This window comes from Apodemus sylvaticus, chromosome 20, assembly GCF_947179515.1.
Source record: "Apodemus sylvaticus chromosome 20, mApoSyl1.1, whole genome shotgun sequence".
NCBI lineage: Eukaryota > Metazoa > Chordata > Mammalia > Rodentia > Muridae > Apodemus > Apodemus sylvaticus.
In genome coordinates, this window is record NC_067491.1 from 18994587 (window position 1) to 19020566 (window position 25980).

General features: G+C 40.8%; 1 protein-coding gene across 1 annotated transcript in view; it reads left to right on the forward strand.

Moving 5' to 3' along the window:
- The window catches only part of Tbc1d15 (TBC1 domain family member 15), a 52587-nt gene extending 31534 nt beyond the window's left edge, over positions 1–21053 (forward strand). Inside the window, exons 6-17 of the mRNA XM_052165730.1 lie at positions 472–574; positions 1984–2181; positions 3147–3275; positions 3690–3793; positions 4687–4781; positions 8245–8361; positions 12047–12147; positions 12685–12784; positions 13334–13431; positions 16913–17029; positions 17546–17632; positions 19753–21053. Of these exons, the coding sequence (XP_052021690.1) occupies positions 472–574; positions 1984–2181; positions 3147–3275; positions 3690–3793; positions 4687–4781; positions 8245–8361; positions 12047–12147; positions 12685–12784; positions 13334–13431; positions 16913–17029; positions 17546–17632; positions 19753–19965 (1462 nt within the window). The 3' untranslated portion in view covers positions 19966–21053. The remainder of the gene's footprint in view (positions 1–471; positions 575–1983; positions 2182–3146; positions 3276–3689; positions 3794–4686; positions 4782–8244; positions 8362–12046; positions 12148–12684; positions 12785–13333; positions 13432–16912; positions 17030–17545; positions 17633–19752) is intronic.
- The last annotated feature ends 4927 nt before the right edge of the window (positions 21054–25980 follow it).

Genomic DNA, 25980 nt, shown 5'->3' on the forward strand with positions numbered 1-25980 from the left:
CATATACCCGCTCATAGCCACTTCTAATACAGTTCTTCAGAGCTCTGATGTCTTTTTCTAGCCTTTTGGTACCAGGTACACATATGTCCTACATACATACATGTAAGCAAAATGCACACACAATAAGTAAAAAAAAAAAAAGAAGCCAGGTAGTGGTGGCACACATCTTTAATTCCAGCACTTGGGAGCCAGAGGGAGGTGGATCTCTTGAGTTTTAGGCCAGATTGGTCTACAGAGTGAGTTCCAGGAGAGCTGAGGCTACACAGAGAAACTGTCTGAACAAACAAACAAAAATTTAGTATTTCATGTTTCATGAAGTTTTATAGTTCTAGGTATTTGCTAATAGGAAATATATTTACTAGGAAGCGTCTGGAGCTAGAGGCTCTTTTTTTTTTATGCACTAGTAATTATTCAGGAGATAATTGAAGTATTGTGGTAGTAATTTCTAAAATTCTCCACTTCTACTTGCAGGTCATCACAAGATAGTAGAACACTTCTTGTCAATTGTCAGAATAAGAGTCTTTCACAGTCTTTTGAAAATCTTCTTGATGAACCAGCATATGGCTTAATACAAGTATGTTGTTATAGTCCTTAGCTGTATTCTTTGTCTGTCTGTCAGTTTGATTCCGCCGTTTGTATTCCTCCTCCCGGTCTCAGCCCACAGGATGAGCCAGGCGTGTGTGATGTTGATGGCACGACACTGTGTGGTCTTAAAGAGTAATAATTTACTGTTGAGCCAGGTCTTTCCTCTTTCACAGTGCTGAAATAAGGCAACAGATTTTAATTATTCTATTCATTCATTCGTGTGAAGGATCACAGAGTAAGATATTTCAACTTAATGATTAGTTTAGAAAAAAAGCAATCTGAATTTTTGTTTCACTTCTCAGTAGATATATTAGGATATATCCGATTCTTCAGACTGTGTTTAGATAGAGTCTTGCTTTTGGCCTGAAGCACTCAGTGAACAAATACAGGATCCCTGAGAGGTGTCAGCCTGTCAGCCACTTCTCTTCCGTGCATGCCCAAGTGCTGCTAGGGTCCTGGCACTTTGTCTAACTTTGGCCGTGTAAAGATTAACAACATAAATGCAGAGTTCAGAAAGGAGCAGGACAAGATGATCTTCTCCTTAAAGAAAAAGTTCTTCTGAGGAATTACTTAATAAACAACTGGTTTTAGTAAATGTAAATAAATCACAGAATACTCTGTTTTAGTTCTGATTTCCCTCCTTTTAAAAGCTTTGCTTTTTTGCCACTTATGGGATAATTTGTTCATTATTTTTTAATTACTAATGCTAATTTTTTTCTACTACCTAGAAAATTAAAAAGGATCCTTATACAGCAACCATGGTAGGATTTTCCAAAGTTACAAACTACATTTTTGATAGTTTGCATGGCAGTGATCCTTCTACACATCAACGACCACCTTCAGGCTTTAGAAATAACCCTAGGGCTAGACATAAAAAAGACTGCTGTTTTTAGGACAGCTAGGCCCTAGAAATATTTTTTGACATAAGCAGCTAATAAAATTCAATTAAAAACATCAGCTCTTACCTAAATAAATCGAGCTTCTAAATTTATAAAATATTTTGTGTTAGTGTGGTAGTGCACACTTCAAGAAAGACATATCTATATTTTTTGTTTGTTTTTTGTGAAGGCAGGCCTGCTAGACAGAAGAAAGCTGTTGTGGGCCCTTCACCACTGGAGAGTAAGCCCTGTGCACATTCTGTATGCACATTGATTGAAGCCTGCAGAGCATTTGTTGATCAGCAATTCAATCAGTAGCATTAATTTGTCATTTATTATGCTATTTTAGCTAAATGGTTGAAATTTAAAATTTCTTTCTAGAAAAAAACCCTAAGATAATCATAGAATACTGTTTTAGTTCTGATTTCCCTCCTTTTAAAAGCTTTGCTTTTTTGCCACTTATGGGATAATTTGTTCATTATTTTTTAATTACTAATGCTAATTTTTTTCTACTACCTAGAAAATTAAAAAGGATCCTTATACAGCAACCATGGTAGGATTTTCCAAAGTTACAAACTACATTTTTGATAGTTTGCGTGGCAGCGATCCTTCTACACATCAACGACCACCTTCAGAAATGGCAGATTTTCTTAGTGATGCTATTCCAGGTCTAAAGATAAATCAGCAAGAAGAACCAGGATTTGAAGTCATCACAAGAGTGAGTGGAGATTAAAGTAATCTAGTTCTTAACATTATAGTAGAAGAATGCATTGCGAATACTACAGAAAACAAGCTCCTTTTTCATATGTGATTTCTGCCACCCACTCGTAATAGCTTGGTTTGCTGATTTGTTTCGTATAGTATATGAATATATAGTATATATCTCTTCTTTAATGCCTCATCTTTTGTGAGGGCTTTTTGGTAATAACAAAGTTGTTTGTGGAGTGCAGAGAAGTGAAAGGAATGCCGAGTTTGCCTATTGCCTGTTAGGTCTGTTTGTAATTTGCCCCGTTCTCTGTAGGTGCCAGGGCAGCTTGGCATGCCTTAGGCAGGGCCTCACAAGTCTTTCCTAAGATGGATGGTTTGGGCCTTGAATGAAAGCAAATCTTTATATAATGTTCACCAAGGCTCTTGAGTTTGCTGCAGTTTGAGACTTGCTAATAATTATAAAATTGTAAATTGTGAGTTGTGGAACTTAATTAAAGGCTTTATCTTTAAATAGTATTTTAAAATTACCAACATCTATTAATTGAATAAAAACAGTAGAAACCGCCAAGTAGAAGGAGTGAATTGTGAATCAATGTTGAGAATTGGAAACCTCAGTTTGTAAGAAAAGCTAATTTTTAGAGTGTGATAGTGGAATATTTATATATCCCATCTCTTCTTAATAATATACCATTTGATTTGAGAGTTTCAAAGAATTGATGTTGAATGATTTTTACGTATGTAATTGAAGATGTAATGGCAAACTATTTTAATGACAAATACTTTGAGTCAATGCAGTCTCTGAATTTGTGCTATTGAGGGGAAGTGTGTGTGATGCGGCCTCATAAAACTCATCAACCTAAAACTGGAAAGTGAGGACGGGTGTGAGGAGGTTAAAGCTCTAGTGTCCGAGTTTTTATTTATGCCTTGACCTCATTTACAGATGAATGGGAAGTACTCTTTCTCTTCCTGTTCTAGATTGATTTGGGAGAGCGACCTGTTGTTCAAAGGCGGGAACCAGTATCCCTGGAAGAATGGACCAAAAGCCTTGACTCTGAAGGAAGACTCCGAAACGTGGAGAACATGAAGCAGATGATATTTAGAGGGGTACTGCCTCTGACGCTGATTGTGTCAGCGTTTTGTTGGTTTATTTCTTTTGCAGGAAAAATTTGACTCTTATTTCTTTGATAAAAGATTTAATAAAATTTCTGTACTGAGTGGAAGAGTGGGGTGCTTACAGTGCCTCTGAGTGCTGAGTTTGCAGATGTCCATAAGTCTAGAGAAGATAACTATTCTTATTTTACTGTGTGGGTTCCAGGAGGAGCCTTTGAAGAATAGCATTGTCCTACCCAGTAAGGTTGACCTTCCTCCGCAGTCTACTGTCCACTGTGCAGCCTCCCATTTATTTAAATTCAAGTTTTGTGAACTTAGGGTATTGTTTTTTGTTTTTTTGTTTTTGTTTGTTTGTTTGTTTGTTTGTTTGTTTTTAACTAATGTGCTCAATATGGATGCTTTCTTTAGGGTCTTAGTCATTCATTAAGAAAGCAAGCATGGAAATTTCTCCTGGGTTATTTTCCTTGGGATAGTACCAAAGAGGAAAGAACACAATTACAAAAACAAAAAACGTAAGTAAATGATGTTTCTGTAAGTTTACCAGAGAAACTCAAGTAACCCACCCATACAAATTAAGTTTTTATGGGAAGATTTGGAGTAGACCAGGAAATGGGAGGACAACTGGATTTCGTTGTTTCAATTTAAAAATTAGAAGCAATGTAATTTATTCAAACCAGAAACACTTATTTAGAAGGATCTTGCTATAGCTATGCTTGTGACTATGTAAACATGGTCGAATGTCCAAGTTTCCTGTGCTAGCTTTGCATAAAGACAACTATTTAGACATACATTAATTATTCATTCCTTTGATTTTATAATTTAATTATGAAATTGTAGAATTGGGATGTACATATATTTGCTGTTTATATTACCTATACGTTATTTTAATGTGCTCATACAATGGTCACATAAAAGAAAGCATTTTTATTTCTTATAGAGAAATACAGCTAACTTCCCAGGTATTTTTATGTCTGATTTTTAGTCTTACCTTTGATTTTAAACTATTTTCAACCATTATATGCATATCAAAAGTCTTTGTCCTTTCTTTTTATAGTAACAATTTTTCTAGTAAAAAAACAGAAGGAAAACAGCTTTTTAAAGTAGGGTTTAAAAAGTTATTGGAATTCTTGTTTATATTTAGTGGCTCAAATATTTAATAAGTGGAATAAATTTAGAAGTCATTTCAAGAATTGAAATGTGTCAGAGTGGACCTCAGATGCCAGCAGCTAAAGTTCATCCATCGCTTTCTTGATTTCACACGTGTCTAACTAAACACTTGACTGCCATGTTTGTAAACTCACCACCACTGCCATAAATACTCTGATATGCCGTATAGACAACTCAAGTAAGCAGTGTTAGAAACACAAGGTTCAGTGGCAGTCCTGGTGTCTGCTGTCTCCTACAGAGATGAGTATTTCAGGATGAAACTGCAGTGGAAGTCTGTCAGCGAGGCACAGGAGAAGAGAAACTCGCGCCTGAGAGACTATAGAAGTCTGATCGGTAGGTTTCCATACATGATACCATTTTATGGTATTGGGGCTCAAAAGAAATTGGGATGTGTGGGGAATATACATCTATGTGTAGTCTGGAAAGCCGGTCAGTTTAGCCTTTCATAGTTAAGTACTGACATACTGTCATTCCAAAATGTGAATTAAGAAAATATTATTTCTGTATTTTAAGAAAATGAAAATTTGCTTTTGCTACCTGGACATAATTACAGTTAGCTTTAATGTACCTCTCTCTCTCTCTCTCTCTCTCTCTCTCTCTCTCCCTCTCCCTCTCCCTCTCCCTCTCCCTCTCCCTCTCCCTCTCCCTCTCCCTCTCCCTCTCCCTCTCCCTCTCCCCCTGCCCCTCTCTCCTGAGTGCTAGTGTGCACAGCCTTGCTGGTATGCACCGCCATACTGAGCTTTATTTACTTTAATTAAGTGATTTTAAGTGGGAAACTTTTGAATTTGAAAATAGAATATTTACCTGGGAATAACTTAAAAAAAAAAGAGAGAGAGATGTTTGATACAGTTTTAGCACCAAGACCATTATTAGACTTAGTTCCGGGATACCTGGCCCCTGTGGTAAAAATCAAATCTAAATTATTGAAGGCTGCTTAGATTGTGCTATACACACCTGCCTGGCCTGTCTCAGCTCACAGCTGGTTTTACACATGAGAAAGCAGAAGCATTAAGAGTAAGAGTGGCTTGTCCACTGTCACATGGTTGATGAGCATGGAGTCCAGGTTAGTACTCTTTAACTGTCCTTTCATGTTTATATGATTTTGCATAATATTAGAATTTAGTTTCAGATTTTTATTTTGAATTTATATATGGATGTTTATAGGATCATAAATGCTGATTTTTTTTTTTTTTTGTCATTACTGTAGCCACTACCACTCACCTGTGGAAGAAAGAACTCTAATTTAAGCTGTGTGTTCTGGTGTATTTATATAATTCCAGAATTTGGGAAATGGAGGCAGGCAAACATACACACACACACACACACACACACACACCATAATACCTAATATTAGTACGCAATTGTGGCCATCCAGAACTATATAGCAAAACTCTCGTCTTAAAGAGCCCTCTGAGTTATGCCAACAAAGGTTAATGTAATAGTCAGGACTTTTGTGATAAAAGTCAGGACTTTTTTGAGACAACTGCTGCCATCTGTTGGCCATAGTAATCCCCCTCACACCCCACCCAAAGTAAATTCCTTATCTGTTTAGGCTAAAAGCTTGGGGTTCTTTGTCATGACGATTCCATCTGAAGGTTCCTACTGTTTCCAGTATCAATAGGAAAAATGGTGGTGGCCTGTGTTCCCTGCCCCTCTTGTTTGGACATAATGCCCAACCTAGAAAGGATTCTAGAAGCTACCTTGGTGGATATGGGAAGGCCCAGTTTTTAATACAAGCTGTATCATCTTCACATTTTAAGCTGTAGTGGCTCTCAGTTTTGTGCCTCATTCCTGAATAGCTTTGAACTCCCGATCCTCCTGTCTTTGCCTCCCTCTTAGCTTAAACCTCTCTATGCTTTGAACTGAGACGTGCGTTTGTTCAGTTTGCTCATTTTTAGTGGAAAATAAAGGTTACTGATTTGTTTAATCTGTCTAGATATTCCAGTGGCTTTCAAAGCATGCACACAGGCACGTGAGATGGGCGCTTCTCCAGGGTTTACTAGTCAGCTGGCCTTGTCATTTAGGGAGGCCTGGATTCAGTGAAAAACACTGCTTCTAAAAGGGCCAGATGGACCAGTGGGAAAAACCTTAGGGGTCATACCCCACACGTTCCTGCAGACATGTACTCATGTACGTACACCTCTGCACAGGAGGCTGTGGATCATAAGAAGATGGACTTAAGTGTAATGGAAAACTATTGGAACATTGTAAGAGTAATATTTGTATTTGTTTTTGCTGCTATGTGAAAGTGGATCATACCAAGTTGTAAGTAGGAATAAGAAAGCTATATAAGATATAAGGAGGATTAAAGAAGCTTGGGTAGTAGGGGGTAGAAATCTAAGAGGTAGTGGTAGTGCAGAGTTAGAGGACCCATGTTGATAATAGAATTTACAAGAATTTTGATGTATTGACTATTGAGTGAAATAGGACGAGAAGCCAGGTGCCTCAGCTTGACAGCTACTCAAGGGAGAAGCCTTTGGAGCCGAATTGCAGCTTGAGCTTAGCTAAGACTTATCAGCACATGTTGGCTGCCTGCAGAGTAGCTCTGGAGGGCAACAGCGGTGGGAAGACAGCTGTCTGAGGCAGCTGCTAGTCCAGATGCGAGGTGGTGGCTGCTTGGCGTGGGAGACTCACGGAGACTGAGGTAGCTGTGGTGTTTGTCCTGCCATTCTGTGGTGAGGAGGATTGGGGCCGAGGAGACAGCAGAGTCTAGACTTACCTTTCAGGGACCCTGAAGGTTTAGAGACGAGCCAGGACGGCACCGTGGCTAGAATGGAGTCAGTAGAGTGGGGGTGCGGTGAGTTGGTTTCTGTGTGTAGTTTGCAGCTTCAGCATCCAGTGTCAGTCAAGGGAAGGAAGGATGAATGCCGATTTTAGTGTGAGCAGCTGGAGAAATGGAGTCACTGTGCTTTCAGTGAAGGTGAGGAAAGCTAGAAGGGGAGACAGGTTTGTAAGGGGCTCAGTTTTCAATAATAATTTTGAGGTATATATTGGGTATTCACTAATTAATATGTTAGTATGAGGGACCACAGTTCTAGGTGACTTAAAAGCTGGAGATAAGTTTAGGGTCCCTTACATACTGGTTAAGAGACTGTGAAACAGTGATTTAGGGAACTAGATAACCTTTGCCAACCAGGCAGTGTGGTCGGAAGAGGCCCCAGGACTGAAGGTGCTTGAGGTGCTTTCATTCACAAGTGGGGGCGTTATTGAGAAAGCAGGAGGAGAACCGGCCAGAAAGGAGGAAGGCTAGCTAGCTGAGAGCAGTTTCCTAAGAGACCACTGCGTGTGGTTGCCGAGCGGCTGATGGGTCAGGAAGGCAAGGGCTTCCCTGTGGACAGTGCTGAGATGATCAGAGTTTGATTTTAAGAAATGCTTTGTGGATTGTTGGGTATGACAAGATCAGCCTGAGTTCAGGAGGAACAGGAAAGAACTTGGACATAGCACATGCAGTTTTGACAAACTTGTCTAAGCAGATGGAGAGCGATTGGAGCAGCAGGCGGGGGGGGGGGGGGGGGGGTGGGGGGTGGGGGGGGTTGAAAAGAAGGTTTCTGTGATGAGAAGACAAGTGCAGGAAGTGCACTTGGAGTTCAGGAAGGAAAAACTGACCAAGGGGCCCAGGAGCACCACGTGTGGAGACCAAAGGACAACTTTTTATGGGAATCAGTCCTCCAGGAATTTTTACTTCATTAATTAAAGCTCGACAGGAAGTGAAATAAAATTAATAAGAAACTATGCTTGTTAGATAAAGCTTTATATAAGAATCTATTTCTTTTAATAATATGATTTTTTTCTTTAGAGAAAGATGTCAACAGAACAGATCGAACAAACAAATTTTATGAAGGCCAAGATAACCCAGGGCTGATTCTGCTCCATGACATTTTGATGACCTACTGCATGTATGACTTTGATTTAGGTGAGTTCCCTGCATTGTGATTTAAATAAAGACTTCTGAGTGCTTGCTTTAGAATTTTATAAGCTGACTTGGAAGTGGTAATTGCTTTAGAAGCTTACAAGGCTGTGACTCCACAGGAGAGCGCTAGGTTGCCACAGCAGTCACAGGGGCACTGTAGAGTTATTTTAATTTTTTGAGAGAATTATAGTGATACCTTCAGGACGTTACTGTATCAGCTGAAATAGTTTTAGGGATTTGGCCATAGCTTGCTACATTCTTTTGATAAAGCTACTTATTTTTAAGGCTTGGTGTTTGGCCTTGCCATGATAAGTAAATGTATGTAAAAACTAAGAGAAACGGGTAAAGACGGTGATGTTCTACTAATGTCCAGCTTTGGAAGTTCTGAGAACTGGGGCAGTGCCCTGTTGTTCAGTGGACAGAAATACAGGCTGAGGTTAGGTGCATCTTACCTTAATGCTTTGAACCATGAGTATTTTCGTTTCCTAGCTTTTTGGATTTGAGTGCTTATCTAGAGGTTCCAGCAGGGGGGTGACGCTGCTCAGACCCCCTGGACTGGAGAACCTTCTGTATGGAGAAAGTCTTCTCCACTGTTTGCAAGGTGGTGGTGGTGGGGGAGCTGCCAGCCTCGTAGCTGAATCCAGCCAGACCACCACCACATGAGGAGGAAGTGTATTAAAGGGTTGCAGCATTAGGAAGGCTGAGAGCCACAGCTCTGTCCCTCCAGCCTCCAGTCCAGGCCATTTAACATGTTGACATGGTGGAGAGTGCCCCTGTGATGGTTCTGAGATAGGAGTCCACATGTGGCTTTGCTTTGTGTCGGGAACACGGCTTGAGACACGCATCCCCTGCTGTCTCCATTCCACATCAGCATCAGACTCCCAGTCAGGCACTTCAGGAATCTGAAATGTAGTGAAGGTTCTCATGAGTAACTCTGGGTCTCTTAAAAACTAAAAGAGCTGCAGCCAGTGGGCCAAATTCCTGTCCTTCACTTTTCTACTGTAGCCGAGGCAGGAAATTTAGTCATGGTGACTTCTCAACTCATAGGCGAGTGATGGCTGAGAGCGTCTCTGAGTTCAGTCTTGTTACTGAGAAAGTAGGTAAAGGTGGTGAACAGCAGACAGAAGACCTAAGGCTGAGGGAGTTTCCTGAGAGAACGTAAGCTCTGCTCAGGGAGCATCTGGGCTTTCTCTCTTTTTACTTTGTTCACAAAGACGACCCTGAGTATTTCAGTAGTGTGTTAAATTCTGTTCAAAATACTGTGTGCAGGAAATCATGATGGTGGCTAGTGTTTTTAAAAATAATTTCTAGGGCTAGAGAGATGGCACAGCGGTTAAGAGCCCTGACTGCTCTTCCAGAGGTCCTGAGTTCAATTGCCAGCAACCACATGGTAGCTCACAACCATCTGTAATGGGATCTGACGCCCTCTTCTGGTGTGTCTGAAGGTAGCTATAGTGTACTCATATATATATGATAAATATAATACTTTAATATTTCACTCTTAGTTGTATGAAAACTACGATTATCTATCATAGATGAGATGTTGAGGATCTATAAAGATTATTCAAATTTTATGTTCCTTATAGACTGACTAAAATATTCCTACCACCTTAAAGATTATATATGATGCACCAACCACATAAATTACAATGTTTAATGTTTTGAAAATTGATTATAGATATTTTTAAGTCCCCATAAAGTACTTCTTGTATTTGTCATTGTGGATTACATGTAATTCTAATAGAAAAAAAAAGTCTTCTAGGATAGCAAAGCAAGCTCCAGGTTGCAATCTCTCCTTCATGCACATGCGCGCGCGCGCGCATACACACACACACACACACACACACACACACACACACACACACACACACACACGCACGCACGCACGCGCGCGCATGCACACATAGAAAACATCTTGTGGAGGCTGCAGTATGTTGCAGTGCCTCCCAGTGCCCCGCTGTCCACACGGCTTCCCTTGTAATGTTCATTGCAGTGAATCAGCGTTCAGAGCCTTGGCTTCTCTGACCCCATCAGCACTGGATCCTCACTGGGACTCCTCAGTTGTCCTGTTGTTGTTGCCTGTATCGTGGAGACCCTGCAGCTTTGGGTCAGCAGGACTGGCTCTTTCTCAGGCATCAACAGTTCACAGATGATGATTTGGGGACAGGCCAGCTGTGGATCTGGTGCCAGGGAGAGTTCTCAGCCCTGCTCTGGCTAGACCACCCAGTGCCAGCATTGGCCGGAGGTGGTCAGCTCTTTCACTCTCAGGCCCTTGGGGCTCTCACCTGCTCCATTGCTGCCCAGTCGCTCTCCCAGTTTCTGCAGCTTGTAAGGGCCTGGGCCGGCACTCTTGGGTATATGTGAGCTACTTGTTGACATAATCCGGTACTGTAGGGTTGTAACTGAGAAGTTACTATACCATCAAAGAAAAGGTAGTTTAAGAGACAGCTTTAACTGCTAGGATACTAATAAGATGACATACAGTTGCTACCAAGAGAAAAGGAAGAGCACTGGGTGATTGCTATTTAAAGGTGGGGTTTGTGGCTGTGTGTGAGTTAGCCAGTGCCCTGCATGCTGAGGCGGTGGGCCTTTGCCAGTTCTGTTTGCTAGTGTCTTTGTGGTCTGCTGCTCTTGGTCACTCTGGCCTTGTGACTTTTCTTTCTGGTATTTCAGTATTTCTTTTCCTTGAGGGTTTTCTTTGCCCTCCCGCCCGCCTGCCTGCCCATTTCCTCTTCAGTGCCTGTTTGAGTGTATGCATTTCACTTTTTTCTGGGTTATTTTTCATCCTCTTTTGTATGATTGTTTTGCACATCTTTTTAAACTATTTCATTAAAATATTTTGCCATTTCCATTCCAATTCTCTGTTCTCCCCTTGCTCCCTCTAAAAGTCATGGCCTGTTTTTCTTTAATTATATTGGATATATGTAATCTGTATCTAGAGATGTATATTGATGAGAAAGTATATAAATACAACCACGTTCCATTCAGTGTTGCCTGCATGCGTATGTGTTTAGAGCTGACTACATGGTCTTCGCCAGTGGAGGAGGTGGTCCATGGAAAACTACTCTTCCATCTCTCAGTAGTCCTCAGTTGCCTGTTGTCTAGGGATGGGGTCCGTGGATACCGCCTCCTTTAGCATGTCAGCAGCGCTGTCATGGTTGAGATCTGGTGTGATAGCTGTAGTGTTGAGATTTCATGAGAGCAGCTTCCCTGTTGCATCTAGAAGACAAAATCTTGCAGCAGGCTCCCTGGTCCTTCGGCCTTTAGAACCTTTCTGTCCTCTTTTCAGTAATGTTCCGTGAGCCTTAGGTGAAAGGGAGTATGGCGTAGATGCACTGCCTGGGACAAGCACTTCAGCGGTCCTCTATATTGACCACGTTGAAGATTTCTGTGGTAGTCTCTATCAGTTCTAAAGCGGCTCCTCTGATGAGAGTGAGAGAGACATCTGTCTGTGGAAATGAGAGTGTTCCTGTCCTTGATAGCAATATCTGCATTAAAATATTCTAGCAGCTAGATACGTGATACCATGCTGATCTTTTTTTACTAGATTAATACCTTTTTATTTTTCTTTTTTTCATGAATGTATCTGCCAGTTTCTAATTCATAGAAAAGGAATTTTCAGCTATATGATGATGATATGCACAAAATCATAAAATTTAGGTTTTCAGAGTCTTTCCCTTCTTTTTAGGGTATGTACAAGGAATGAGTGACTTGCTTTCCCCCCTTTTATATGTGATGGAGAACGAAGTGGATGCCTTTTGGTGCTTTGCCTCTTACATGGACCAGATGGTAAGCAGAGGGATCCCTTCCTGTACTCAGACTCGGAAAAGTTTCGTTATATTAGTGGATTCGATTGATTTTACTATCTAGCCACTAGGATGAAGCTTGAAATGTTTACTGCATAATCTTGTTTTAATTCTTTTTAACAATCTTTGAAAAGGCTGGGGAAATATTAGAATTCTTTTTAATATGAAAATGGATAATATCTGTAGTAATAATTGGGATCAGCAAATGCTTCTGTTGTGTCAGAGAGCCATGCATGCCACCACAAAAAGTCGATGAATAGCTGAATTCACTTTTGTGAGCGTCATTACTCGTTTCAGATGCAAAGCGTAGCACCGTGCTAAGTAGTCTGCTGACCTTCAGACCAAGGGTATTTTCTTGTTTGTCTCTCTTTAGTGATGCTTTGGGTTTTCATTTACTTACTTGTTTGTTTAGCATAACCAGTGCAGTAGAGGGCCAGCATTTATCTTAGATTATACTTTTAGTTATCAATAATCATGTATTTTGAAATATCTATTGTGTGATAATTATTTTCTTTTAAAGCATCAAAATTTTGAAGAACAAATGCAAGGCATGAAGACACAGTTAATCCAGTTGAGCACCTTACTTAGATTACTGGACAGTGGATTTTGTAGCTATTTAGGTAAGTTGAGTGGAGGCAGCCCTACACAGCAGGCTGTAGGGTAACACCTGGAAGAGTGTAAAGGAACTTAAAAAAACTGTTTTATGTGTAAGAATGTTTGGCTTGCATGCATCTATGTGCACTACGTGTGTGTCTGTCTGATTCCCTGGAGCTGGAGTTATGGATGCTAATGAGCACCTTGTAGCTGTTGGGAATTGAACCCAGGCCTTCTGTAAGAACAAGAAGTACTTATAACTGCTGAGCAGACTGTCCATGCCCCAGAAAGCAACCTTTAAAGACAAAAATGTTCCACTGTTATTACCTGAGTTCTTTTAAAGAGTAGAAGTGTTAGATTAGTTCATACACTTTTGTCTTCATACAGTTACATATTTATTTAGTTTAAAAAAAGTTACCCTTTACATTTCACTTGCTTCCTTGAATTGATAGAATATGGTCAGACATATAAGGCTTCTAGTAACACAGAATGAATAGATAAATTTGAGTTTGAGGAAGTTCCTTGATTCTGACATATTAGCATAAGAATAAACCATATTTTTTTCTTTTGTATAGAATCCCAGGACTCTGGATATCTATATTTTTGCTTCAGGTGGCTTTTAATCAGATTTAAAAGGGAATTTAGTTTTCTAGATATACTTCGATTATGGGAGGTAAGTTCTTATATTTATTATGGAAAGAAACACTTTATTCTGTGTAGAGTTGTGTGTTCTCATAGCTTCACAGCAATGTCTAAGGCGAGGCAGCTTGAAAATGCGTCTGTAGTCTTCTGCAACACCTGATGCTCTAGGTGCAACTTTTGGTGTGTTGGACTCTACTTCAAGAACAGCACTGTGAGACTGGGGCCTAGAGCTATCTCAGGAAAGGAGTGTTTAAGATCATTTGCTATCTGTACCCTTTATTTGGTAGGTTTGACTTTATTATTTTTTGTTTTTTAAATGTATATTCTTTGAGAATTTTTGTTATGGTTAACTTACTATAGTCCCAACTGCAGTTCCTCCTCCTCCTCCCTTCTGTTCTCCAGTCTTCCCCTTCCTGCTCCCCTCCATAACTCTCCCCTCTCAGACAAAGGAAGGTCTTTCGTAGATAGCAACCAGCTTTGGCTGATCAATTATAGCAGGACCAGGCTTATCTTCTGTTGAGGTTAGTTGAGGCAACCCAGTTAAGGAAAGGGGCCGAAAGGGGCAGTGTAGTCAGAGACAGCCCCAGCTACACGATGTTCCACATGCAGAGGGCCCAGGTCAGTGCCATGCAGGCTTCCTGGTTGGTGGTTCAGTCTCTGAGACCCCATGTGCCCAGGGTAGTGATTCTGTAGGTTTTCTTATGGTGGCTTTAACCCCTTTGGCTCCTACAATCCTTCCTCCTCGTCTTCTGCAGGATTCCCCAGGCTGTGGGCCTTTTCATCTGTTTCCATCAATTGCTGGGTGAAGCCTCTCTGATGATAATTATGCTTGCTCCTGTCCACAAGCATAGCAGAATAACATTAATGTGTCTGGGGTGGGCTCCCTCTAATGGCATGGGTCTCAAGATAGACCAGTCATTGATTGGTTGGCTCTTCCTTCAATTGATGCTCTGTGTTTACCTCTGCACATCTTGTAGGCAGGACAAATTGTACATCAAAGGTTTTGTTTCATTGAGGTTTTATACAATATGTTTTAATTGTATTCACCCCTTTCCCAATACTTCCCAGGTCCAATCACCTTTCCCTATCCACTCCTGCCACTCCCCCCCCCCCCTTTTCTTTTTTAAAACCCTTCAAGACCAATTTGTGTTGCCCAAATATCTTTAGTTATGTGGTCTTTCTCTACACTCTAGAGAAACCTGCCCCTCCTCCTTTTTACAGCAGCTACCACTTACCAATAGCTCCACAGCTAGGGACAGTACCACTCCCCTCTGCATCCTGGGATGGCGTCTGGCTTGTGCTTGCATAGGCTGTATGTTGGCACAACCACTGTAGTTGTTATGTGCTTCTTCCCTGCTGTGCTGTAAGATTTCTTTGTAGCCTTCCACCCCTCTGGCTCTGACACTCTTTCCCACTGTTCCACGATGATGTGTCCTTCAGAAGGGGTGCAGTGCATATGCCCCCATTAGGGCTGAGGAGTCTGCTGCTTTGTCTCCTAGTTTCTACACCTTGGCCAGGTGTGTGTGTCTTTATGTTTATCACCATTTACTACAAAGAGGAGCTTCTCTGCTGGTGGCTGAGAGTCACACTGATCTATGGATATCGCACAATAAGTCTTTAGGGGTTGGTTTTATTCTATGTCCATTTAGTAGAAAAATAGAAATGTGGTCTTTTCTTGGGACTATAACCCATCTATCCATAGTTTCTTGGCCTAATATTGTGCTAGGCATGGATTACCTAGATCTACCATATGATCTGGCTATACCATTTTTGGGTGTGTTACCTAGGATTCTGTATAGAAATAGAACTGATAGAATGAAAATGGTGATGCATGTGTGTGTGTGGGGGGGTGGGGGCTTTTGTATATATAAAAATGCAATTTCTTAGAGTAGTTTACAGACTTAGAATAGTTCAGTCAGTCCCACAAAGGCTAACCTTCTGAGGGAAAGGCCAAAAACCCAGTAGTTCATATCGTTCAGTTCATAAGTTCATTGTACTATGTTGGAATCCTTAAGAAGTGTGTTCTGTTATGATCTGCTTTAGCAGCAGACTAGATGAATCCGTGTGAGAGTGAGGGTAAGCAAGCAGAAAGCAGAAGAGTTAGGGTTGGGTTGGGTTAGGTTAGGGTTAGGGTTCATTTTGTACTCAGGATAACTTTCAAGGGAAGATAGAAAATTATAATTTTTAGTCACTGTTTGTGAGTATATGTTAATAACAGATCTAGCATGCTTTTTTTTTTTTACACAAAAATACAACATTAGTATAATGTCTTACTATTGTTAGAGCTTTATACAAGCTAAGAAATGATAGAATTTCTACCACATATGTTAAGAACAACTTACAGCATAACTCCTGTTACTGTTGGGAATTGTTTCCTGGGCTACTGTTAGAGCTGTGTGCTAGTTGAAGGATATTGCTTTGAGCTGCTTGTGTTCTGTGTAGGTTCATACTTCAGTGTGCACTTAGAACCTGAACTTTTTATATTACAATTTTTCATACAATATACTTTTGCTGGAGTTTTCCCCTCCCATAATTCCTCTCATTCTCCTCCCCACTCTCCTCCCCACCCACTCTTTCTCACTCTCTTAAAATACACAAACACAAAACCTAGAGTTGTTTGTGGCAGGTACTTCTGGTCATGGGCTGCTCTGGAATGTCAATCTGAACTCTTTAAGATGAATCAAAAATACAGTGACCACTTAGCTGGACTAACTCCTGAATCTTTCTTTACCAAATAGGCTGAAACTTTGAGGTTAATTGCCTTGTAATTTAAGTTCTCAAATTGGGTTAACTTGATTTTTTTCCGTATAAACGTAAAAAGCATTTCAGCTATGTTCTACTAAGTATCATTCGTATGGTTCTTTTTTTCCCCAAGAAAAGATGTCATTAGGTACATTACTAGGGGGAAATAGAAGTCTTGAATTTGTTGGCATCAACCCATATTTAGGGTAAAATATAGCAATTGCTCAAATGCCTGTGTAGTTGGGTGTTAATTTTGGGTAGTCTCTCCGGGTTTTGTTGGAATCAGGGATATTCATCTTGAGTTACAATGTGACACGAGGTTTTTACTGTCTACAGTGGAGAAATATCAGTGGCTGTGTTTGCTCCTATATACTATAATTAGTGCTTGCTTAGTTTGTAGGATTTAGTTCCCTCTTAAATTTTTTAATGACTGAATATTTGTGAGAAAGGTCAGAAAGTTCTGAAAAAATACTGGAAATGGCTCTAACCTTTACATTTTATGGTTGGCCTTGAGAGTGTGGCCGTCAGTAATGCGGCGCCATCATCTGCTCTCTGTAGTTACTTAATGTGGCCACTGAAGTCTGTCAGGTATTAAATTTCATTTTGCTTCCTTCATAGCTAAACGTAAGACTCCTGTACTTCTCATCTGTAGAAAGTTGGGCTTATCCCAACTAGGCATGCTTATAAACTGCTTCAGAATTAGCATGTGTCTTTGAAGAAATAATTTAGAATTGGTTTTGTTTACTGAGTAACTTAACAATTTTTTGTAGGTAATGTGGACTGAACTGCCCTGTAAGAATTTTCATCTTCTTCTGTGTTGCGCTATCCTGGAATCAGAAAAGCAACAGATAATGGAAAAGCATTATGGCTTCAGTGAAATCCTTAAGGTGGGTCTTCTCTCGGTGTAGACCGCAGTGTCCTCACTCTGGCAGTCCTCATGTATCAGACACTTCTCTGGAGTGTTGTTGAATCTCAGGAGTAATTCTCCTTGAGTCCCTAACTCTAGGTGCTGCACTTTCTTAGTCCAAGAGAATGTCGGTTTGGTAAATACACATTGGTCAGTTAGCATTGAGTGGCTGTTTAGGAAAGGAAGTTCAACAAATGATCTTTTATACAGTATAGTTTTTAAAAAACAAACTTAATTGTCTTTTGCTTATAACTTTGAGTTAGAAGACTAGATGGCTGCTAGGTTTAATATTTTGTGAGCTTATTAGCTATTCTTTGCCTTCAAAACTGAGTGTAATGAAAGATGTATTGGATTTTCTGTGAATTTGTAATATGTGGATATTTTTATATTATGTGTAATATCTGCAGTGCAGTGTAATTGGCAATAAATTGTTTATGTTGTAGAGTATAATAGAGCTTTCTGTTTTGATTATCATTCTCTTTTGTTGATTTTTTAGCACATCAATGAATTGTCCATGAAAATTGATGTGGAAGATATACTGTGTAAAGCAGAAGCAATTTCCCTGCAGATGGCGCAGTGCAAGGTACACGGTGTTGCAAATAATTGCATTATTTTTTCCCTCCTTTTAATCAGCTAAGAAAGATTTCCTTATAAGGAAAACAAATGGCAGTCAGCAAATTGAGGGCAGAAACAAAGCTTTTAGTTATTTACTTTTGTAAGTTTACCTCACTTAATTGGAAGCAGTTGACTAATTATGCCAGATTGGAAACATTTAATTGGCAAAATGGCAAAAGTAATGAAAATATTTCTACAACTGGAGGCTGTAGATTTTAAGTGGCAGTACATTATCCAACTTAATGCAACAAGATCTCTTACTAAATATGCAGCCACCACCAGAAAGAGGTGCTGATCAGAAATAAATGGATGGCAGTTTGTCTTACTGCATTTTTATCCATTCAGGTTTTGTTTCTAAAAAACAAGACAGATTTGATTTTTTTTTTTAAATCTGAATTTAAACCAAGTCATTATAGTTGTCTTCTTTTTCCCTCTATTTTTTATAAGTTTTATTTTTAAGCTCAGTCTTTTTTTTTTTAAATTATATTAAAGTTAAAAAGAAAAACTCAAGGGCAGGCAAGTGATGAATGTGAGTAACTGCTTGGAGGCGGTGGTGGAGGACCAAGGGAGAGAAAGCCGGGCTGTTGCCAGCTCCTGGAGGGAGGGGCCTCTGGGGGGAAGCCTGATGGTCACAGAGGCAGACTCAGGTCCTGGCCTGAGAGGAGGGGGGGGAGGGGAGGGGAGGGGCAGGGAAGGAAGCATGCACCTTTTTGGTCTCCTGTCCTGCCCATCCTCTGAGGGAGACAGGGAGGAGAGTTGCCCCTTTTGTCCTAAGCCTCAGAAACCCAGGCAGACCTGTCAGACCCCGAAGTTCATGGGGCCTGAACAGCCTTTTCCTTTTAAAGCGACGTTTGTTTCAGCTTTGTATCCCCATCTCTCCTGGGGCCAAATAGTGAGTGTAGGGATGTTTGTTGGAGAGCTGTACCCAGTGAGATCACTTTGAATCTTTCCTGAGGAGATTATAGCTGTGAGAAGGAGAGAAGGTGAGCTGTGAGTGTTAGAAAACTCAATGGGGTGTGGTGACGCACTCTTGCAGTCTCACCAGAGAATCGTGAGTTTAAGGCCAGCCTCAGCTGTGGGATGAGTCCCAGTCCAGCCTGGACTGCTTGAAGCCCGCACACAATTTAATACCAGATAAGGCCAATGCAAGCAAACAGCACTAAGCAGGTCCAGGGAGGTCTCCTGGCAGAGAGAGATTTCATGTAGATGGAATCCAGAAACTGCTTTTGTTTGGCTTTCCTTCCATTGCTGTGACTAACACTGACTAAAAGTGAATTAGAAGAGGTCTGGGCTTACCTCAGTGCTCAGCTCACACCCCACCTCCCAAGGGCTGCAGAGCAGGGCTTAAAGCCGAGACCAGGGAAGGGGGCTGCTCCCTGGCTCGCTCGCAGGCTCCTGGTGTGAGCATGGGAGTGCAGGTGTCCTTGACGGTCAGAGCATGCTGGAGCTTGACTTACAGGCACTTACGAGCTAACAGTCTCTCCAGGTCTCTACCTAGCTTTCTTCTGACTTGTTGAGGACATGGTGTGGCCCGCAGTGGGCGGAGCCTTCCTGCATCTGGGCACAGTCGGGCCTGCAGGCCAGTCTGATACTGGGCAATCTCTTAATTGACAGTCTCCTCTCAGAAGGCTAACTAGGAAAATTCATGAGACAAAATAGGTGGCTAAAATTCCGTTTGGAGAAGAGGAAGATGATGTGAGGACAGTATGTGGCACCTGCTGCCATTTCTCCTAGGAAAGGAGCCTGGCTTACCATAAAAGGACTGTTTGGTGCCCCCCTCTTTCCCTCTTCCCCTCTCCCCCCCCCACGTGTTCCTGGCTGGCCTCTGTCCTCTTCACCTCTACTTCCTTCTAACCCCCCTTCTCATGCCCTAGTTAGACTGCACTTCAGTGGGGCAGCCTCTGCTGCCTCAGCGTGGGTCTGCTAAGGCGCCTCCTCCGCTGCCTCAGCCACCGGCCACATTACACAACAATCAGCACTTACCCAATTACATGAATGCTCAGACTCTGAAATGAAGCTACTGTTAAAAGGTTATTTTGTGGATACTTTTCCTTAGTTGCGATTTTATATTTGATTTTTCATACTCAGGAATTGCCACAAGCAGTTTGTGAGATCCTGGGACTTCAGGACAGTGAAGTTACAACGCCGGATTCCGACACTGATGAAAACGTTGGCACCCCTTGTCCCACGTCTGCATTTCCAAGTAGCACCTTGCCTGTCCTTGCTGCCAGTGAAGCCAAAGACGATAGTCCAGCACAGACATTAGCACGCCCGAATGCCTGCAGATTAACACCTGCATGATCATTTGTCCTACATTTTTTAAGAGATAACTTTGTTGCAATTCCTTTTTAAGTACATGAAAGATAGACATTTACAGTCTTGGTATTGATCATGCTTTAACTTTTGTGGAAAGACAGTGTACTGATGTTCTTGCATTAAAGCTTTACAAAGTTTTAAACTAATTATTTTTGTAGTTACTTCTACCAAATAGCCTTTCCTTTTCAGTAACATTCCTTAGTATTTTTATAGCTAAGCACATTTCTTTTGTTGCTGAAGAACCGGTATTGGATAAATAGTGCAAGTGGAAGCTTTGGAAATTACACACTTTGAAAAGCATTCACTGTGTTTACTCTTGAGAGGGCTTTGGACTTGATTAAATTAAATGTTGAGCCTTTATAAAGCAGTCTAAGCTGAGAAGTAGATTGTTACTCAGTGATAAAATTTTAAACACAAACAAATTTGGTTTTTCCATTGTTTACAGCAATATTAAGTGTAACTGTTTGTGCTGGTTGACTGTGATTTAAATAAGACGTTCTTACAAACGTAGCTAGTATGTGGATAAAGAACCTTGGCAACTGGATTGGCAGTATGTTTTTTTACAAAGAACTTTTCTTCACTTGTATATAGGCTATAAATATGTACTATTTATGGGTATAAGAAAGCACAGTCCTATTTTCTTTAACTGAATAAACTTGACTATTGATTTATATAAGCGGATTGAACAAAATTAATACATGGCTTCAATAGAAGATCTTTTTCAAAACTATTTTCTTAACTGAACATTTATTTAATGAGAACATTGAACCCTGTCTAAACCTGGTATAAATCACTGTAACCTCTTTAATAATGTTTATTATATTTCCTATTGCACTAGTTGGTTAATCAGATCTTTACATTTTTTAAAATATTCTTTGCAAAAAGCTTATGTCAGAAATTTGCAGCCACTGTCCAGAGTCTCAAAGGAATATTTTTTTTGTATATGAATGAAGCTGTTTTTACCATGCAGTGCTGCATGGTTTTAAGTTCTGTGGAATTACCATAACAAATTCCGTTTTAATTGTAATTTGTTAAACTCTTGTACATATCATTAAAATAAAATCAAAGCTAAATTAGTGTTTTCAGTTACGTTACACTTAGAAACGGCTGGTTCTTCATCAGAAAGAGTGGACCTCAACATCAGCATCTCATGTCATGAAGCCATCGGCAGTGAGTGTGGAGGTGATAACGTGCACCACTGCTTTGTACTTGAGCATGGTGTGCACGCTCGCGGCGTGTCCCTGAAGCAGCTGTCCTGTTGTGGTTGTGTAGATTGTTTTTTCTTCCCCAGAAAGTAAAGGTACCAAAGGAACTTTTCTTCTAGCTGAGTATTAATGGACAGTTATGGCCCTAGAGCTCGTAGATGTAGGATTTTAATATTGTGTGTTATCTCTTATCAGTTAATAATGACTAAGCCCATTGAGAAGAGTAAACTGCTTATAAGCGCAACACCTCCAGCCTTTCATTTCCTGCCGTTCAGGAAATTGCTCAGAACATCTTGATGTCCTCCTTGTTCTTCCTGGACAGTGGGTGTTCAGACGTCTTTCTACGTAATACAGTATCTACTTCAGATTAAAGAAAATTTAATATGTTTCATAAGTTGAACTTTTGTCAAGTTTTGTTATGAAACTGCTTGTTAAGATATTTTTACTAAAAATAAGTATTTTTGTTGAGCACTTTTTTTATATGGAAGTGATAATACATTAGAGTTGGTAAAGTCTTAATCAGCCTATAGAATCCAGCTAGACACACCAAGTAAACAGGCTATGGGGATGTCTAGAATATATAATTCAGGTCAATTTCTTGGCATAACCTTTGAAAAGATCATTTTGATGTTGCCATACACATAGGATTTTAGTATATATATAATATATCAGCATGTAGAATATGTGTCATGTTATATGATAAGTAAGGATGTTAAAATTTAGAGTGTTTCTAATTTTACCTCCTTTTGTATATTTTCAATTTTTATATTGAGTGTATGAGAAACAAGACCTATTTAAGGATCTGTTTTCCTCCTGTTTCTAGACTTTTCATCTCATAACATAGGAAGCTTTAGTCTTGGTTAATAGTCAACCTTTTCCAGCAGTCCTTTTGGGGGAGTGGTTATGGAACCTTCCAGTGCCCAGTGTTTAGATGGGCACCGACTCTTACAGGGCAGACCTGTCTGCCCATCCCTAGCATAGGCATGTAAAGGAGCTCCTGGTGTTCTGTCTGCCCATCCCTAGCGTAGGCATGTAAGGGAGCTCCTGGTGTCCTGTCTGCCCATCCCTAGCATAGGCATGTAAGGGAGCTCCTGGCGTCCTGTCTGCCCATCCCAGTGTAGGCATGTAAAGGAGCTCCTGGTGTCCTGTCTGCCCATCCCTAGCGTAGGCATGTAAGGGAGCTCCTGGCGTCCTGTCTGCCCATCCCTAGTGTAGGCATGTAAGGGAGCTCCTGGTGTCCTGTCTGCCCATCCCTAGCGTAGGCATGTAAGGGAGCTCCTGGTGTCTGTGCATCTGTGTGCCAGGTACCCAGCATGGGCGTTTGCACTGTGGGGTTTCAGAGGTGCTCAGATGTCTTAGAATATACACAACTTAGTGTGCACAAGTGTGCGTTTTTATACAGAAATCATGATTTCACAAAAAGATTTTGAGAAGATTTTTCTCTAAACTCACGAAGTTTTGTAAGCTACTTACTTAACAAAATAAAACTTTATGATTCATGTTCATTTTATGTACCAAACCTCAATTAGAATAATGAACATTCAGCTAGTTGTACCTCCTCGGTCCACATTATCAGAACACGGGTCAGTTTCTTCAGACCTACCGAGTCAGAGTCTTTGAGAGTAGTGTTCAAAAGTGGGAGTCTGGGCAATTTTCTGAGTTCCTCCAAGGTCAAAGGATTATCATTATGTTGAATTTTTTTAAAGTATTTTGAGGGGACTGGAGAGATGGCAAAGTCTGGTTAAGAGCACCGATTGTTCTTCTAGAGGTCCTGAGTTCAATTCCTAGCACCCACATGGTGGCTCACAACCATCTGTAATGGGATTCGATGCCCTCTTGTGTATTTGAAGACAGTGAGTGTATTCATATACATAAAATAAATCTTAGAAAAATACTTTGGTGGGCTGGAGAGATGGCTCAGTGGTTAAGACCACTGCCTGCCTGCCTTTCCATAAGTCATGAGTTCAAATCCTAGCAATCACATGGTGGCTCACAGCCATCTGTAATGAGATCTGATGCCCTCTTTTGGTGTGTCTGAAGACAGCTACAGTGTACTTACAATAATCTTTTCAAATTATTTTGGTTGATGATAAGGTATATTCTTATGTTTTAAAAAAGTAGTTTATTGAAATTCTAATGTAAATTTGCTCTAATTATACTTGCTGGTTTTAGGAGAAGTGACAGCCTATTTTATGTAGGTTATCCCTTGAATTCTTTTAAAGTAGAAAGATTACTAAATTATACTTAGTATCTTATATTCAGAACCTCAACATTCAGTCAACTATTCTAAGAATTTCTTCATGAGAAAATGAAGAGATACTTAATTACTCCACCTTGATAAGAACAATCCCTTTGTGGTTTCCGAATCTCTGCAAGACAGAAGACATACTAACATAGTGTAATGCCTCTTGGCAGAGGTGGAATGCAAGGGAAACAAGAAAGGACTCCTACACCTAGCAGGACTACTGAAGAGCCTGAGGGCACCTGATCATCCCTGTCCCCGATGAGTGGGGACTGCCTGGCTCCCTGATCCCTCCCCTCTGACAGCTCTCACTCTTGGAGGTGAAGGGTCAAGAGGTACCCATTTTACCGAATGTTTTGCCCTGAGGCCCTGTTGTGATTTCAAACAATTCTGTCAATTTCCAGCTTGGTTTCTGCTTCCACTTCTTCTGATGATCCATGCTTTCAAACATGTCCCGACATGTCTCCGGTCCCACTCTTGACTTCTCCTGTTAGCTCTCCTGGCCTGGATTCCTGGGATCTTGACAAGACTGTGTGGCTTTTGTTGTGAATGTTCTACAGCAGGGCATCGGCTGCTGCTGGACCACAGCCTGCTTTTTCAGCCCCGTGAATATGGAGTTCATACCTTCATTGGATATAGAGAACCTGCCCGGATCATTCCTCAACCGGACCCACAAAGACGCCATCCTTCAGGCCCTGTGTGGCTCTGTTTTTGCAGCTCATTCCCCTTGTGTGTCTCCTGTCTGCCCATCGGCAGCTCTCTTTCCTTCTTCATCAGTGACCACTAACCAGTTCGGGTGATTTCTTCTGAACAGCCCCATGATAAGTCTTTGCCCTGCCTGGTTTTTCATTCCCTCCTCTTGGATAGGGAGGATATAGGTGTTTTATTTATTTATTTATTTATTTATTTTTCCAATCACATAAAAACTGTTTGAAAACAAACAACATGTATGCTTGAGACTTTATCACTGGGGATGTGTCTCCATTTATCATGAAATAAAACGCATGTGAATGAAGTCCAATGAGTTGGCTCCCACTTGAGTTGCAGGGAAAAGTGTGGTCCTCTTCGTTTGACCTGGCGCTCTCATGTCCTGCCTAATCTGAGAAATACCTGGTACTCTGGCTAGTCCAGGAAACGATGCTTGCTGGCTTCTGCATTTGCTGAAGCCGACTACAAGAGAAATCAAGAGTAGGTGACTGATCCCATCTACATTTTAGCAATTGTGGTATAAATAGCCTACATCTTAGTGAATATAAGCATTCCTGCCCTGTGGTGATTGGGTTTTCCAGACCATCACAAAAATGAACTCTATACTAGCTATTTTCACTTTTTATTCAAAGTCAAGAGTTCTTCTCATTCTAGGTTAGAGAGACCAGTGCTGACATGCTGGATTTATTGTTTTAGTTCCAAGATGGTAGAGTTATACTCCCCTGGAAGTCAAAGTGACAACTCAAACATGATACACGATTGTAGAAAGATTGCTATGGTCTGGCTAGTCCAACAATGGCTGCCGCCTGGTGAAAAGTCCAAGGATCCAATAGTAATTCAATCCATGAAGCCAGATGCCTTTGCTGTTCATCTTCCTTGTTGGAATCCGGGAGAAATAGGCTCTAATTCTTTTGAAGAAATGTCTCAGCAGCAGGATATACTAACTCAGCAAGAATGAGAGCAAGTAGGCAAACAAAAAACAAAACAACAAAAACCACCCTCCCCCCACCCCCCCCCCCACACAAAAACAACCAAAAACCTGCTGCTTCCATGTTCTGAAGGTCTGGCCTAGATTTAGGGTGCGTTTTTCAACCTTAAGTGATCTATCCAGAGAAGGCTCTCATAAGTATACCCAGATACTTGGGTTTTTAGTTAATTTCCAAATGGTCAAGTTGACAACCAAGAGCAACCATCATATCCACTAATGTGTCCAGGCCCAGGTTCATCTGGGTGGCATATGACACAGCCTTTGCTATGTAGAGGGAGGCAGGAAAGTGATTACCCGAAAAGAGTGAATGGGAAAGATGAAGGATCCTTTCCCAAAGCCCAGTTTTCCTTACTAGGGTCAGTAAGGGAGTTTTGTTAAAGGAGAGCTTTAAGGAAGTAGAAGGTAAGGGGGAAAAATCAAGAATGTATACTGGGAATACAGGTGTCATGAGGATTGGCTGTACCCATTTGCATCTTGAGCATTTCCATGTTGGAATAGGTAGACCGCCATTTTAAGCTATACCTGAACAAACTGTCCTCAACTGCTTATCTGCAAGAATGCAGGTTTTTAATTGCTATGTGTGTCATGATTGGGGAGCTACTATGGAATCTTGTAGAACTGTTGTGGAATTTATGGGACTGCACTTACAACATGGAGCAGCAGATAAAAGATATTTTTGAGGGTCTCATGGGTTTGAGACCAAGTACAATCACTAAGTCATGTGACTCTAAGGCCCCACTTTCTCATCTGCAAGTGGGAATAAAGCCCGTTTCATTTGTGAAGAGTAAGTGCATGTGAAAATGTTGAATGTGGTGCCCAGCATGATAGAGCTGTAACATGGTCTAACGAGATGCCAA